Here is an 18,008-nt window from a genome sequence, read left to right as displayed (position 1 = left end):
CGAGTCGGAACCGACTCGCAAAATGTGTTTCCGACTTGCAAGTAGGAAGGGGTGTTCCCTTCCTATTTACGACTCGCACCGCGACGTAAGTTGATTCGCGGTCGCAAATCAACTCGCAGTTACCATCCACTTGAAGTGGATGGTAACTCATTCGCAAACGGGAAGGGGTCCCCATGGGACCCCTTCCCCTTTGTGAATGATCACAAAATTATTTTTTCAGAGCAGGCAGTGGTCCTATGGACCACTGCCTACTCTGAAAAAAACCGAAACAAAAGGTTTCGGTAATTTTTTCTATTTGCAGCTCGTTTTCCTTTAAGGAAAACGGGCTGCAGATAGAAAAAAAAAACTGCTTTATTGAAAAGCAGTCACGGACATGGTGGTCTGCTGTCTCCAGCAGGCCACCATCCCCGTGAGTGCCTAGACTCGCTATGGGGTCGCAAACTGCGACCCACCTCATGAATATTAATGAGGTGGGTCTTTGCCCCATAGCGAGTCGTAGAAAGTGTCTGAGACACCTTTCTGCATCGCGAATTGCGAGTTGCAAATTGCGAGTCGGAAGGACTTGCAATTTCCAACTCACAATTTGCTTTCTACCTACATCTGGCCCTTAGTCCCATACAGTAAAATACATGTAAAGTATGAGACACAAGCATCCCAGGCAGCTCCCAAACAATGGTACCAACTGAACTCTTTCGCTCAGGCTACAATCAATGCCAGTGGAAATATGCGGCAGGGGAGGTTCGAATTACCAGTTACTAAATTATGTGGCAAGAAATGGCAAAGGCACCGTTTCTGATAGTATTTCTTAATTATTTTTTTCATTTTGTACTTGTTATCAATATCTGCCCAACGGTATCCACACTTGCTTGCTGATCTCCTACCCACACGTACATGTGTAATATGATCTGTGACTTGCTTTTGCCTCTGATCAAACTGTTGAGATGCACTACTCCAAAGAGGCATTTTTGGCCTAATGGGATAATGTTCTGTACTTCCGTAAGAAGGTATAAAGGTGCCTCAGATAGGTGGTGCCATATTACAAACTTACAAATTGTCCTTGTATTAGGGACCCCTCCAATGTCAAAATTATATTTTGCCCAGAGTTCCAAAAACTTCTTTCACTGGTCCAAAGTGCATGCCTTGTACCTCAACGTACTTCTTGGAGTGTTTGTCAAGATGCAGAGTTGTGTTTGGAACACAGTTGTGCATGATGAAAAATGTCATATACCGCCACCCCCCCCCCCTCTCCCCCCCCCCCCCGGGGTGACACTCACGACAAGAAAGTTATGTGGTGGCACAAGAGGGCAGCGGCCTGCGACTCTCTCAGTGGAGTGGGCTATGGTACCCAGGGGTGGGTCTGGCGCTAGTCCTAAGGTGTGAAGAGGGAGACGCCAGTGGTGTGTGCAACTAGTTACTCCAGGGTGAGGAAAGGAGGTGTCCAAGGTGGGAAAGGGGTAACTCAGTGGTGAGCTCTGTCCTTACCTGGAGCCAGGGACACCAGGACCAGCAGCAGCCCCATGTACGCTAGCATCGTGCTCTGCCCGCCTCTTGAGTCGAGTGTGTGCCCAGCACGGTATCATATATACATCATGTGCGAGGAGGGGGTGCGGGGACCCACGGAGTAAAAAGTGAAGTGACGGCAGGATCAGCCCAGCTACCTCCCACGAGCACAAACCACAAGGTATGGAGTGCGCGCGAGTGCCGGGGATTGGACCTGAATCTAAAGGCGCGTCCATCAAGCAGCTAGAAGGCGGGCATCGCAGATGCTGCCCTGATCTTCCAATGTACCTCAGGTCTGGCTTGACGCTGCCCCTGGTGTTCACCTGGCAGAGCCACACACAGCTCTCACAAAGCACCTCTTGCCTCAACAGCAATATCGCCCGCTGTTCCATTAGCGGAAAAAAACACAACTCTGCCGGTGTACCTCGTCTGACCCACAACATCCCTTCTGTTCCTTTATTGGGAACACACACAGCCCTGTCAAAGCAACTCAAGCACGACCAGGGCCCTTGGAATTATGCGATTGTGCGGCCTCATCGTTTTTCGCCTAGAAATAGATTTGCCGCATATGCCACATAATTCATCATCTGCTGCATAATCTACAGATTTTAACAAAAGAAGTAGTTTCTAGCTCGAACACTTCAAAACTTACTAAAACAAAGTGACACGTGTTGCCTTGCAGTGGAAGGCCATTTGTAAAGCTTTACTGCTCACCTTTCTGTAGCTTATTGCAATATGTGTGTTTAAAACTGGTACTAATGAAGAGCAACCAATGCCCTGGCAGTGTTAACAAGTGTAAAGAAAATGACAAAATAATAAAGCAATACTATCACAAAATGTGCCGCTTTACGTCGCATAATTTGCTTTTTTTTTTGCCGCATGATTTACTCAACCCTTCCGCATAATTTGGACCTGCCTTGCAGCATAATTCACCAAAAACACCGCCTTTCAAGATGATGTAGAACGCTAACATACATTATCATGAGTTTTCCCCACAGTATACAAGGACGCAATCCTTTCCACAAGGCAAATAGAAACTCATGCAACACACCCTGAACATGCCATTTCAATAGGGTTTACAACTATTAATGAAGCATACTTGTTTTGAGCAAATATTCGTTAAAGCATAGTGTTTCGTACCTTTATTTTAGGGGAGCAGCAGGAACATGAGGTGCTACACTTAGAAGGATTCGGTGCATGGGGCTGGGCTTAGACCTGATGACAGACACCAGTGTCAAATAAGGGGTTAGGTAGGACCATTGGAGTTACAAGATTCTGCAGCCTTGGCATTTTCTTCATAGTTCTGGGGTTGCTGCATTTAGCACGTAATCTATCATCTGCTGCAGAATTTGCAGATTTCAACAAAAAAATGCTTATAGCTAAAACGGATTAAAGGTTACAAAAACAGGCGTGATATGCAATGCTGCGCAGTGGAAGGCCCATTGTAAGGGTTGACCGATCACCGTACCATTGTTTATTGCTGTATTTCGGTGCTAAAATAGTACTAAAGAGGTGAAACCTTTGTACAAAACGCGTTAATATGTAAAAAATAACTAATACTATCACAAAACGCGCAGCGTTTCGCCTTTTCTTGCTGTAGAACTTATTCAACCCTGCAGTATAGTTTCCTCTTCCCTGCTACGTGATTCCACAGGCCCAGGGTACAGGGACGTCTAATCGAGAAGGTGCTAGACAACACGCTGCACAGTACAAGGTATGTTAGTGTAATACACACTGAATTCACCGTTTAACACTACAAAGGATACAAAAACTCAGGGGCATATTTATAATGCCCCTAGTGCCACCTTGCGCCACATTTGCATCATTTTGTTTTACGCAAATGTGGCATTAAGATGGCATTTCCCTCGCGCCACATTTACAAAATGACCCAATGCAAGCATAGCGCCACTTTGTAAGCCCTTGCGCCACATTATGCCTGCGCCAGGCATAATGCATCTGGGGGGCGTTCCCACTTATAAAGGCCCAGAAAAATGGTGCAGTGATATGTACTAGATTTTACTGCACCATTTTTAGAGTCATTATTCACGTCTGCATAAGGCAAGCGTTAAGATGTCGCTCCCATTAAAAACAATGGGCCTCCCTGTGCTTTGCCACTGTAGCGCCATAATTGATGGCACTAATCCAGCAAAGCGCCACATTAGCGCCATAAAGTATGACGCTAATGTGGACACTACCACCATGGTGCGCATCATTGTAAATACGGCGCGCACGTGGCGTCGTTAGGGGGACGCAATGGGGCGCTCGAAAGGTGTTTTTTATAATGAATGGAGTGTTCCATAACTATGCCCCTCAATATCTTAGAGGTTCCCCAAGACTGTATCCTGCTTCAGTTCGCATTGTACGGTCGCCCAGATGGAGAGTGAGAGGTAGGAGGTGAGTGCCATCCACAGTAGGAGGACCAGTAGGTAAGGAGTTACCTACTCTGAGAGCACCCCAACATTGACCCTAGAGGGAATATACTGGTGTTGACACATAAGTAATGAGCGTAAGGGCACGAAGATCTATGAAAAAAAATGTTCAACAAGCAGTGACTTTTTTAAAATCCAAAGCACACTAGTTAATGTACAGTCTTGCAGCTGACTCTCCCGTCACCTGTGCTCTTCAGAGCACCTTATGTTTGCACTTATGGAGCACTCACTTTGTAGCTGTAACGTGAGAACATTCCTGTGTGTGAAGGACCCCTCAAGATGAATGTGAGGCGGTAATCCTCTGGAGAGGCTGAGAGTTAGGCGCACTAGGCTCTCTGGGCCAGTGGGACATGCAGCCAGCCCCAGCCTTTGATAGCTTCCAAACTATAGAGGGCATCCTGGTGCAGGGACAAAAGAGCCCACCGTGAGAAGCACTATGCGATGGATGCTGAGGACGGCACTAGCGTCATTGGCTTTGCACACACGGGGAGACCTTCTGTCACAATTTTCTTTTGACGTTTTTCTCCGCTACAGTCTTTCAGGCATCGAGGTCGACTTACTAAAATGTCTGGTGTAGCTAAGGCGACATTATGCCTTCTTTGATCCCCGGTGACATCACAGGCTTCACCCCTTGTCCCACTCTTCCCCCTCGGACAGCTTCCTAGCTGTTGCTGGGGTATTGGCTACAGTGAAGACTAACAAGGTAAACAGAGCATTCACAGCAGTGGGGCCCTGTTCCTGCCTCTGTTTCATAAAGAGGGGTAGCAAGGGCAGTAACCGTAGCCGACGTCCACGCCATCCGGTATCCTCACCTTCACAGCCCGAATTCAATAGGTTTTATAGCAGCTTTCAAACTCCTCCTACTAAGGCATAAACACAATCAACTCATCCTGGACTTCAGGCATTATAACATTTTGGCAATTTGGTGACATTGCTGGACTTGTGTCTGTTTCCTCGACCCGTGCAGTGCTCCAACTCCCTATTAGGCGCCAATGTATAGCAGTATCTGTGTACTCAATACATGGCCCCAGCCAGTGCCATCGAGTGAGTTTGGCGGATATGGGATATCCGCCCAAAAGTATAGGATGCTCTGTCTGCCCTGTGGAGAATGCAGAGAATCCCTCTACATGTGTGGGACACCTACTTTATGTCTGATCCGCAAAACTCTGAAGAAGTCCCTGACTAGCTAACTGGTGTCACTCTTGTACAACAGGTGTTTGTATTTCCCACTGAAATTCTTCGGCCATTCGGCCAGGGTTGTACTCTGGCTATTAATTTCCACAACAAAACTGGAGTCTGTCCTCTCTTTCCACAGGCTAGGCCAATGCTATTTGGTGCCTTACGCTAGATTTAGCTGGTTTCTTTGTGCGCCCTTAAAGACAAGAAGGTGCTGATTTCGGTTCGAAAACAAGGGGGTATGTGCTGAAAGGGTTCCTTAATATGGTGTAATGTTAAAATTCCTTTGGTGTGCCAAACAGGTAATATCATCATGTCTTACGATATTATTAAATTCCCAAGGCTTCACACAATTGAAATGGCAAAATCCTGGTGTTATAGAGACATTGATAAGGTAAGTGATAAGGCAGTTCAACTGTGATTACATTGTCATTCATTTGCTGTATTGAATTAATAAATTATTCATGCTTTATTTTGCTGTTAATAATTTTGGCTTTCACTCAACGATGAGTCTCATTGAGCTGTAGAGATTCTTCCTGTCAGAAATTGGATTATGAATTGCCGTGGGTGACTACCTACGTCAAGGAACAATAACAGCCCTTGTCAGGTGAACCCCTAAAGTCACTAAATGAAACCTAGCTCAATCCACTAGTAGCTATGGAACAGAGCTGACAAGGACATGGGGCTATCTGTAACTCATTTAAGCAGTACCTAACCATTAATAAAATCAAAATGCAAATGAATACTCATCTAAAACTGAAATAGCAACATCGAGTAAAATTGAATAGACAATATGACAAACATCCAGTAAGGGGAACAGAAGATATGATTTTTTTTTAAAGTTCCAAGTAGCAATAGTGCCACAAAGCACAAAGTGACAATGATAATCAATGGATGCTGTAGACCAGGACCGAGGGGTAATTTGATGCTCTCCATCCAAGCTTTTACCTTCTGACTAGGGGCCATATTTACAAGCCACTTTGTGCTGCCCTAGTGTCATTTATTTTATGCTAAGGCGGCATTAAGGAGGCCTTTCTTCCACGCCATATTTACAAAGTGACGCAATGCTTGCATTGCGCCACTTTGTAAACCCTTGTGCCACATTATGCCTGTGCCAGGCATAATGTATGCAAGGGGGGGCTTTCTGATGCTGGGAGGCCAGAAAAAATGGCACAGTGAAATTTACATTTTACTGCGCCATTTTATCTGTCATTTTTAATGCCTGCTCAGAGCAGGCGTTAAAATGATGCACCCATTTTAGTCAATGGGCCTCCCTGTGCTTTGCTGCACTAGTGTCAAAATTCTTGATGCTAGTACAGGAAAGCCCCACAAGAGCATAAGACATTTTGATGCTATTGTCCTAACGACTGCCATGGTGCACCGTATTTTTCAATACGGCGCAACCATGATGTCGTTAGGTGGGGCAGGGTTGACGGAGGAAAAGTGGCACGTAGAGACCGATGCTCCACTTTCTCGTAAATATGCCCCTTAGTCTTTTAAGACCCAACCAACCACAGGGATACACTTCATAGGAACCCAAGGATCTCAAGGGACTCACAGGAGGTCAGACAGAGGCCAACAGCAGGATCCATCTCAATACCAGTTACAAATGGCCAGCTTTTTATTACCAGAAAAAGGCTCTTGCAGGTTGTTATGACCCTATAGCATACACAGAAGGCCAGCCACCCTTGGAGTCCTCAACTTTGTCCTGGGTATAAGAGGGAGAAGTTCCAGTCTTTCTATGCCCTTCTCAGGTCACACACTGCAGGTCTAGTCCTCTTTTGTTCTTCCTGAGGTCCAGCAATGTCCTGAAGGGGGTGCCTGCAGGGGGCACTTTTTTGCCTGGCACGATCTAGTGAGTGGAAATGACTCCTGGTCATGCCCTAACCAATTGGGTAAAGGTTCCTGGGACTAACCCTACCAACTTTGGATATTTGCAAGATGGTGACAGTCTGCAGCCACACTAAACTTGGGCTCTGAGGGTTCTTTGTGTGTCTACGGAGTGTACTATAGTAATCCTAGTGTCTTCCTACATCTAATACTAAGATCCAATTTGAGGCATCCACTGTACCCTCAATAAACCTAAAGAAAGACGTATGGTAGAACAAAAAGCAAAGTTTTCCAGCAACCAGACAGTGAATACACTAGAATTGTCTTGGCATCCTGACTCATTTCCTTTCAAGTGTGCCCGAAGTGTTATACGTACACCTAGCAGACCTATCAAGCAGGATTAGGCACTGTAAAGTCAAAAGAATGCTCACAGCCCCCACTCATCTGCAGAGCTCAAAGAAGTCATTTTTGGCCATCAGGTTGACCTATAGATCACAATGACCCATTTTGCATCTCCTGGGAGGACTTTTAAATCTCATTCAAACCTATGCAAATGTTATTCACTGGCCAGAAGAAGTTGGAGAGCAAATTCAAATGAGACTTTAGGCACTTTATTCATGGAAAAGGTGTCAGACTATAAGTTGGTACTTCTTAATATTATTAACAAATCGGGCTTCACCAATGAATTGGACTTTTAATAACTAATACAAAAAGTTGTTTCATTATGTTTCTAGCTAGTTCCTTTCCCAAGATACAGTATTAACATTTTCTACAAAAGCTGCCAATTCTTCTAGAGAGTTATTTAGAGTTATTAATGCCCTTACCACCCCCCTCTGCACGACTAAGCTGGAGAACTCTCAAGATCTCTGCAACAAAATAGCAAAGTTCTTTGAAAGTAAAATTTTAAACATTTACTCTAGTTTTATTTTAGATGAGACTCAGGGGCACTCTCTCCCCACCGACACTCCGGCATTGCTCTCCTCCACCTCACCTAGAGCCACGTCTAATAATGGTAGTTTACTCTCAAAGTTCAACATGCCATCCCAAGACATAATCTGCAGGCTGCTTCAGGAATGTAAATCTGGTTCTCCGTTAGATCCCTGCCCTCTGGCTATTTTGCAACTGGTCCCGGAGTTGGTGGCAACTGCGCTGGTCCCCATGTTTCAGGAGGTCCTCACTTCCAGCATTTACCCCTCTGCTTGGAAAGAAACCATCATTATTCCCCTAAAGAAGAAGGAAACAGGGAAACATGACGATTTAACCAGTCTTCGCCCCATAGCCTTGCTCCCTTTTCTGAATAAAATGTTGAAAGATACATCAATAGAGAATTGGTCAGTTTTTTGTCAGACCAGAGGGGCTCGATCTTTCTCAACATGGATTCCGGAAGTCTCACAGTACGGAATCTGCCCTCATCTCCTCTTCAGACACTATTCGTAGGCTGGTTGATGAGGGACAGGGTGTCTTCTTGGTCCTGCTGGACCTATCAGCAGCATTTGACACCATTGCTCCCCACATTATGCTCGAACGCCTACATCAGGTAGGCATTAGGGCTCTAGCCCTGAAGCTTATTGAATCCTTTCTTTCTAACAGGTGGTCTACGGTAAGCTGTGGAGATTTTAGATCCCCCGCTTACCTTTTGCCCTGTGGGGTTCCTCAGGGTTCGTCGCTCAGCCCCACTTTATTTAATGTCTATGTGGCTCCTCTGGCAGAACTAATATGCTCTTTTGGCTTCATCCCTACCTCATACGCTGATGACACGCAACTTATCTCTATTAACAAAGACGTGGAGGTAGTTGCGGCCCATTTTAATGCCTGTATGCTGGCGGTAAGCAGCTGGATGAAGGCTAACTGGCTAAAATTGAATTGCGATAAGACCGAGGTTCTTTGCTTTGGGATAAGTAGGGCACAGTGGTCCCCTAACTAGTGGCCTAAAGAGTGTGGCACCCTGCCTCTACCTGGTTCCACATCAAGGAATCTAGGATTTCTTTTTGATCATCATCTATCCTTTCAACCTCAGGTCAACCAGACCTTTAAATCCTGTATGTGGTTTTTGAGGAAATTGAAGAAAACCTTCCCCTATATTTTAAAAGAATGGAGAATTACTGCTACCCTGGCCCTGGTCCTGTCCAGACTGGATTATGGCAATTCTCTCTTGCTCAATATGGACAAAGGATCAATAAAAAAACTGCAGCTGATGCAGAACACAGCTGCCAGACTAATATTGAACTTGCCACAATCAGCCTCCGCTACGGAGAGCCTTAGGAATCTACATTGGCTTCCTATAGCCCAATGGATCTCTTTTAAGGCTCTCTGCATCGCACACAAAGCCACTCACGGGATTGGTCCCAAGTATTTGACTACCAATTTACAGTGGCACCGACCTACACGCCTGCTGTGCTCTGCCAGCACCTTTCAAATTCTAGTCTCCCGCACCAAGAAGGTGAAGTGGGGGGACAAAGCTTTTACTATTGCCACCACCAGGATCTGGAATTCTCTCCCGTTGAATCTCAGGAAAGAGCACAATTACCTTATTTTCAGGAAACAGGTTAAGACCTGGCTGTTTCCTCGATAGCCGGTACCTTTCTCTTTACAGACAGTGCACTACTTCACCTTAGTTAGCGCTTCAATGCCCCCGGGCCGGAATGCGCTTTATAAATACACCATACATACATACATACATGAGACAGCTAGGCCTGCCACAATGAAAAATAGCTTTTGGGTGCTAATCCCCTTAAGGATATGTTAGTATTAATACATGTCCTCCTTTTAAATATCACACACCTTACCCTGTGGACTATAAGGATTATACAGGGTTGTCATAAATATTTATAAGGAAGGTTTTGACCCATCAAAAGGTTCATTTTGACAGGTCGAATTTCAGTTTTTACAGTGCTGTAGTCAGGCTACACAGGTAGGCCTGAAGTCATTTTTGCACTACCACTGAAGTGGATAGGACAATAGGGGTGTTGGTCCACTAGTCGCATTTAACTTCCAGGCCCTGAGAATATCTTGCACCATATACCATAGACATATATGTACTTTAAATACACCAATTAGGATTATGCAAATGTAACCATGTTTAAAGGGGAGGGAAAACAGGCAGTTTTTTACTGCTTAGCAGGGGTAAAGGGCACAGAGCTCTAAAGTCAGCAAAAATAAAGGGTTCAATAAAATGTGAAAAATCAGGTGTGACCACACATGTGACCACACAGACAAAGCAGATTCCCTACACAGGTCGGCCCAAGCCAAGAGTAAGTGAAAGCCAATAAATCGCTTGATGTACTTTCCTGCTCAGGTGATCGAATGTGGACAATTTGTTGCTAATGCGGTAGTACTTGTCTGTTCTATGCCCCCTGAACCTACCAGTACCCCTCTGTCAACATGTTCCATAACCACTCACCCTGTCCATGGGGAACCCTTCTTATCACCTGCAGATACCACCTGTGAGGCGACTAAACCGAGCTTGCTCACAGGTGCACCCCTGTAAGAGGACAGTAACTTCATGGCCAACAAAGTTATGTGGTCTATTCTACCTCCTATGTCAGACTTCTGCCTCCAACCCAGGACAACCACTACCCAAAAGGCTACAACTCAACAGAGGCCACTGCCAGTGTCAAAAACCAGTCCCTAGGCCATCCACGGCTAGGTGGAGGCTCCAATCTGAAGCCTTTTGTAGGCTTGGCAAGTAGACCCCTACTTGCTCTTCAAGTCTCTGTGGCCTCTTAGGTTTCTCAGAGTAGTGGGCCGCACCCAAGGTTGCTCTACACCTTCCTTCCACTCTATTTTCCACCATTTCAGGGGGATGACCATGCAGTTTAGGGCCTATTTCCTAAGGCTGAACTGGTGCTTGGTAGTCTAGGAGAGTTGACAGTCCCTTTCAAGGGTGATATACTTTGGCTGTGTCAAGTAGGGGATCTGCCAGGAGCAGGTATCCTGCCCTTAGTTTCAGTGACAGCACTGGCAGATGCTCTTCGTCAGATGTGGCCTCACTAGGGTCAGTTTTGGGGTGCTCTCCTCTCATAGCAGGTAACTCCTTACCAACTAGTTCTCCCAGTACGGATGGAACTCACCGCCTACCTCTTACTGTTCATCTGGGCCACCGTACAATACAAACTGGAAAAAGTGGGGTCGACAGGATAAAGCCTTGTGGAACCTCTCATACTTTGGCTTTTAGCATCATTTGTTGTGTTAAACTGGTAAATTCAGTGTGCATAATATTAACATTCCTTGTACTGTGCAGCGTGTTGTCTAGCACCTTCTCGATTAAATGTCCATACACTGTTTCATGTAGTGCAAACCTGACCTTACGGTATTGGTATTGGAGCACTTTCTATGTGCACTAGTTACATTACACAAGGTTTATTTTGTTTAGGTATGGGGAGATTAAATAATTTGCCCACAATAATAGAATGTTGAGTGAACTCAGAGACTCAAACCTGGTTCCCCACTTGCAAAGTCAGCAACACTAGTCGTAACACAACATGCTCTCCCCAGATTCACAATAAATATTTGGTAGGTTGTCATAGTGTGATTTTGTATTTTTCCTTTCAGAAGGGCCAGAAACAGACATAGTTGCTTTAATGATGGCTGCACTCTTCTGCTCAAGTTATAGTTAGTTGAGTAAAATATAACTGTCGAATTTCAGTGTTTTTTTGCATTTAAATCGTGACATCACGTCTGACATTTTCACCAAACTGAAAAACCACTTTAACCTTTGTTTATTCATTGAATTTCTATTATTTTCACATAAAGTTAGATATTATTACCATGACAAACTATAGCGTAATTTTAACCCTCGCTTTTTCAGTGATTTATGTGTATTTTTTAAGATCAATAAAGAACTTACGACCATACCTAGCCTCCATGACCTGATAACAACCCACGGGTGGCCAACCAGCATAATTGGTCAGCCAACCCATGCAAAGTGTGAGGATGGCCACAAGGGCAGGTCATGTAGCCCACCTCTGCTTCTGCCAACCCTTGAGTTACCACTCAGCTCAAATGCACTTGTAGTTGGAGGTTTCTGGGGGTAGAACTCCTCTGGTCTTTTTTAGGGAGTGGAGAGGTCTTCAAGGCACTGTATTTATGTCACTGGACTCCTTGGGATGTTTGTTGCTATCATACAGGCTAGCTCAGAATCATCGGGGAGGCCAGCAGAGCTTCTGCAGGGCCTCTGCTTGATCACATCCAAGAGAAAATGGATTGCACTCAGCACCAACTGTAGGGGGGCCTACGCAGGTCAAGGTCAAAAAGGTGATCAATAAGGTCGAGGGATACCTGAGCTTACGTTTTAATGTTCTGGCAATTTGTTCTACTAACCATAATCAGTGTATCCTCCCAATTCAGTGCTTCAAGCCAATCAGGATGGACCATAGTTTCTATCCTCAGAGGATGGGAAGGTCCGCTCCCCGAAATGCAATACAATTACAAAAGCTCACTGGCAGCTGACTGTGTGCAACTTCCGAGAAGCTGCTCTCATAGAACACCTGAGAAAACAAAGAACACCAGAAAAATAAGTTGGATTGGGAAGGGTGATAATTGTCCTCTGAGGGCAACTTTAAGCCTTCTTTCAGTTGACTTTTTTACAAAAATAAATGTTTACAATTAGCTATAGGTAACTATAGCGCAGGTGCACCAGTGATGCTTGCGAAGAATTTCTTGTGTGCATCCCTTCTGATGGATGTGAACAGTTAACAAACGTTATGCTCACAATGTTAACGAAGATCTCAAGATAAGGAATAAACAAATGCGAAAGAGGCTCTCTTAGGCAATTAGGCAGCTCCTCTGGGTGTAGCCATTCTCTCCAAAAACTATAAAGATGCTGTCACTGGCCACTGGTTGTAAAAGCGAGTCCAGGGGAGATACCCCTTCAGACTAGAATTGAGGCTTTTCCCTCTCATAACATACCTTACTTTCTTGCGTCTTTTGTTCCTTCTTTTTGTCCGTTTTCTCATTTTCCTACGTCTTTTCATCTTAACTTCTCTACTTCTTAAATGTTTTATTTTTTTTATCTTTCTTTAAGGTTCTTTCATCCGTCCCTACTGTTCATTCATTTTTTATTATTTCTTTCTTCTTTTCATCCTTTCTTTATCACTCCTTCCTCATTTTTTTCAGCTGTCCGTCTTTTCTTCCTTTTATCCTTTCATCCACAACTTTCTTTTGCACTTTCCTCCTTTCTTTCAACTCCCCCTCTTTATTTCTTTCTTTTTATCCTTCTCTTTGCTTCTTTCATCTGTTTCATTTACTTTTCTTTAATCTTTTCTGCTTAGTCAACTTTAATTTCCTAATCTTTTTTCACTCTTCTTTTCCTTCATATTTTATTTTTTCTATTTGTTCATCCATTGTTCCCCATTTTTACCATTTTATTCTATCTTTTCATCATATCTATCTATCTATCTCTCATACTCACTCAAGTTGTTCATCGCTCCCACGTTTTCTTTTTTCATTTCCATTCTCTCTCTCTCTCTTTTAGTTTTTGGCTCTTTCGGTGTCCCATCGTCTCTACAGTTAGTTATCCTATTCGCTTTCAGTGTTATTTATGATTTTCTGTTTGCAAACCTCCGTCTCCAATCAAATGCTTAATGAGACTTAAAGCTACAATATCCGACCCAAAGGCCAGTGTTAACCCTCAGTGCAGCTTCATGGGGGCTCCATGATGGCCTGGTAATTTTGCATTGTGCCTTTGGTGTGTCTGAAGGAAGATTGCGCTGCTGTTGCTTTTTCTGTGCCTATTCGGCGTGTGCTCAAAGCTAGGACTGCTGCATTTTTGGGGATAATCTATAGGTTACCAGTAACCAGTGAAGGCTGGAGGAACCTCTCTGGTTAAATTGGTATTGGGTGTATAGTTAGAGGGAAAAGAGTGAAGTGTCCCATCTTTTAATTACACGTGCAATCAGAGGAATTTGATGTGAGTTTGATGAGCGGACGTTTCCAAGGTGGCTGAGATATCAAGCAGGACCAGCGGATAAATTATCAGGTGCTGTTGTATGATGAGGCAAGTGACATCCATAATTTGCGTACTTGTTACTTCAGCACTGCATTATGGTCTGAAACCAGATTAGGGCACTTCTAGGATGAAATTGGAGTAAACACGGTCCTTTGTTTGGTTAGCAACTGCTTACTTATGTTATGGAAGAATGGAACGTTTGTAATAAGTTGGTATCTGACAGGGTTTTGTGCACTGAGGTTTGCTTGTTTTAGAAGCGAGAGATTTCTTTCCAGATATTTGCTTTAGGAAGGATGCCTGGTACATGTGATGCATTAACTAATTGGAGGGATGCAGGTCTTTCTCTGGAGAGAGAGGTTTAATGATGGTGGACCGGAGAATGTTCTTATGTGCGGTGAATGTGGGGGTAGTAGTGTTATCAGCAAGGTCTGCATGTGGAGGCAGGTTTAAGGAGGTCTACCTCACAATGACGCGAGCCAAAGCAGTAGCTTGTTTGTGCTGTTTAGGTGGTGATAAAACTAGTCTTGTTTGACTAACTGATTGTTGATACTTCAACTGCCAGCTCAGTGCAGTAACACTGGTGTGGGTCAAATTTCAGCCAAATGTTTAATTGCTTTTATGATGGCATTGATGGCTTTGAAAATGCAGCTTAAAATAACTTCTTATAGGTGGGATTCTTAAGAGAGAAGTGGTTTCTTTGTCAGGAGCAAAGGGATTTCAGTGCCTGTTTGTGATTTATGCTGTTTCTCTGTTTGCATGATAGATCAAATGCCATCAGTGAGTTTTTTGGTTGCATCATGATGAGGAGAATCTTGATTTTGGAGAGCACAATTTCAGGCGGGTGTGTGCATTGATACTGGCTTTCCGGATGAGGGTTAGTAAGTACAAGATGGTATTCCCTTCTGCTTGGGAGTCAGATGTGATTGCCAGAGTGATGCGTTCCTGCTTGAAATTTCAACAGGAAGTCCATGAAGGGGACGTACTCTTGTTTTGTGGGTTTTGTTTTGCAGTGGTGGGTGGTTGGTGCCAGGGGAATGATGATCGGTATGGCAGCATGTTCTGAACAATAAGTATCAGTTACCATATGGTTGTGAAAACCAGATTTTCAATGTTGACTTTATACAATGTTGGTTCAATTGACTGTCAGATTTACATGTTATGGAGAGAGTTGAATAGTGTTTCTTTCAACTTTTGTTCTTGAGGAAGTGCTCGGAAATTCGAATTAAAAAAAATATATATTTTGAATTGGATTATGAATGAGGTGTGCTAATGAGGTCTGTGATTTCTTTGATGAAAATTTTGCTATGATGACACCTGCAGATCAGATGGAAGGTAGCAGACTGAAAGGCTTAGAGCGGGAAGTGGGTGGTAGGGAGTTCTATAGCATTAATGGTAGTGGGTTTCTAGACAGCACGTGGTAAAGCCAGGTGCGGCTCGTGGGAGGGAAAAGGAGCAGGGCGGCGCGTGGTGGGGGGACAAAAAAATAAAATAAATTAAATGTAAATTTTTCCCGCGCTGTGCCACTCCATCCGCTCTGCTCTGTCTTGCATTGCAGGCACAGGCTCCCAGCCTGCCTATGTCTAGTCCTAGGATTGGACGAAGTACCCAGCCAGGGTTCTCCGAGGCAGACTGGGAGCCTCTGCCTGCCCTCTCCAACCCGGCAACGCAGTGCTGTGCATAGTGGAGGAGCGGCCCCTGTGTAAAGGTGAAATATGTAGGACTTGAGATCATAGAGATACATTTTTTATCAAATTATTGTAGGAACGTAGCCTCTTTTTAGCATGGTTACCCCCACTTTTTGCCTGTTTGTCAGTGTGCTTGACTGTGTTCACTGGGATCCTGCTACCCAGGACCCCACTGATTATGCTCTCTCCCTTGTAACTTAATAACTTGTACCATTTTCACCCCACATTTGGCATACTTGTGCCCTGATGTAAGTCCCTAGCATATGGTACCCAGGGCATTGGGGTATCAGGGAATCCCCATGGGCTGCAGAATGTATTATGCCACCCATGGAGAGCCAATGCAAAGTGTTCTGCAGGCCTGCCATTGCAGCCTGTGTGAAAGGGTGCATGCACTGCACCAGGTCACTGTAAGTCACCCCCATGGCAGGCCCTCCTAGCCCAGAGTGCAAGGTGCAAGTACCTGTGTGTTAGAGCACCCCTACACTAGCAGAGATACCCCCACAAACTCCAGTGCCATTTTCATGGACTTTGTGAGTGTGGGGATGCCATTTTATGCATGTACTGGACATAGGGTACTACCTATGTCCAGGTACATAATGGTAACCCTGAATCTAGGCATGTGTGGCATCAAACATGTCAGAATTATAACTTAATTCTGTTGCCCGTATTGGAAGTATGATTCCATGCACTCAGGGGGCTCCTTAGAGGACCCCCAGCATTGCTCCTACCAGTCTCCCAGGGTTTTTCAGGCAGACCAAGCTGCTGCCACCCCTCAGACAGGTTTCTGCCCTCCTGCTGCTTGAACAGCTCAAGCCCAGGAAGTTAGAACAAAGGATTTCCTTTGGGAGAAGGGGTTAACACCCTCTTCCTTTGGCAATAGGTGATACATGGCTTGGGAAGGGTAACCTCCCCAAGCCACTGGTATGCTTTGAATGGTACATTTGGTGCTGTCTGTGCATAAACCAGTCTACACTGGTTCAGGGACCTCCAATCTCTGCTCTGGCATGATAATAGACAATGGAAAAGAGAGTGACCCCTCCCTGTCCATCACCACCCTAGGAGTGGTGCCCAGAGCTCCTCCAGAGTATCCTTGGGTTCTACCATCTTGAATCCAAGGTTGGCAGGGACATCTGTGAGCATCTGAGTGGCCAGGCCAGGTAGGTGACATCAGAGCCCCCTCCTGATAGGTGCTTACCTGGCTAGGTGACCAATCCCCCTTTCAGGGCTATTTAGGGTCTCTCTCTTGGGTGGGTCCTTAGATTTGGCTTGCAAGATTCCAGCAGGATGCCTCTGCAACCTTACTTTGATTTCTAGCCACTGGAACCGCGTCTGGAACTTCCAGGAACCGGCAATCTGCATCCACAAAGAAGACCCTTCTTGCAACATAGTTTCCACGGCTCCTTCCAGCTTCTGCAATATTTCCCCGGCTGTGCATCCTCTGAGGGTGGCAAGTCTTCAGTCTGCACAAGAAGGAATCTCCGTTAGAGTGAAGGAGTCACGCCCCTGCATCTGCAAACACCTACTGCAACAACTACTGGCTGCGTGGATCTCCTTTCATCCTGAGTTGCGTGGATCCTACATCACGAGTGGTGGTCCAGAGTAGTCCTCTTGGTCCTCTCTGCCAGCTGTCCAGCTTTGGTGGAGGTAAGCCCTTGCCTTCCCACGCAGGACAGTACCCCCGTGCACGGCATCTCTTGCAGCTGCCAAGACTTGTTTGCATCTCCTCCAAGGGATCTTCAGGCTAGGTGTTGCTCTAGCCCCCAGCACTCCTTCCTGCAACACACAGCGCTCTGCGTGGTTCTCCTGTGGCGTGGGACCTTCTCCAGTCATGCTGTGTGGGCTCTTCTACAACTCCTGTGTCCCCATCCTGAGGGACTCCTGTGGGTGCTGCCTCTACTCCTGTGGGCTCTCTGTGTCACTGAAGGTCCCCTGTGACTCCCCCTCCTGGGTTCAGTCCTCCTGGGCCTTGCTGGTTTCCGGCAGCTCCACTTTCTGCTAATGTGACATTTGCCTTTGCCAAGGCTTGTTGGTGGAATCCTTGCAAGAGAACCTGACTGCAATTTTTCTTCCAGCGTGGCACGTCATCAGCATCCTTCAGGAACTCTTCACCGATTCCAGGGCTGCAGTGCTGACCTTCTTCTCATCACTGTCTACCAACTCCTGCATCCACAGCTGGGTGGGTATTAGCTCCTAGTCCTCCTGGACTCCTCTGTGACTTCGGGACTAGGTCCCCTTCTTCCACAGGTTTTCCTCCTCAGGAGTCCACTGCTGATTTCTTGCAGTCTTGTCTGGGTGTTGCATTTTCTTCTTTTCCTTCCTGTTGGGTGGTTTAGGGACAATCCACTAAATGACTCCTTTCGCTACGAGACACTATGGTACTTACCTTTGGGGTGACCTAGTACCCCCAGCTCCTCTCTACACATTCCACTTACCTAGGTGGGG

At 45.4% G+C, this 18,008-nt stretch overlaps 1 protein-coding gene across 1 annotated transcript in view; it reads right to left on the bottom strand.

Annotated features, from left to right (window-relative positions):
- The window catches only part of SFTPB (surfactant protein B), a 106,807-nt gene extending 105,270 nt beyond the window's left edge, over positions 1–1,537 (bottom strand). The window contains exon 1 of the mRNA XM_069214350.1: positions 1,483–1,537. Coding sequence (XP_069070451.1) covers positions 1,483–1,531 — 49 coding nt within the window. The 5' untranslated portion in view covers positions 1,532–1,537. The remainder of the gene's footprint in view (positions 1–1,482) is intronic.
- Positions 1,538–18,008: the final 16,471 nt, after the last annotated feature.

The sequence above is a fragment of the Pleurodeles waltl genome, chromosome 11 (assembly GCF_031143425.1).
Source record: "Pleurodeles waltl isolate 20211129_DDA chromosome 11, aPleWal1.hap1.20221129, whole genome shotgun sequence".
Lineage (NCBI taxonomy): Eukaryota > Metazoa > Chordata > Amphibia > Caudata > Salamandridae > Pleurodeles > Pleurodeles waltl.
Note: the sequence above shows the minus strand (reverse complement) of the source record. Positions and strands in the feature narration are given on the sequence as shown.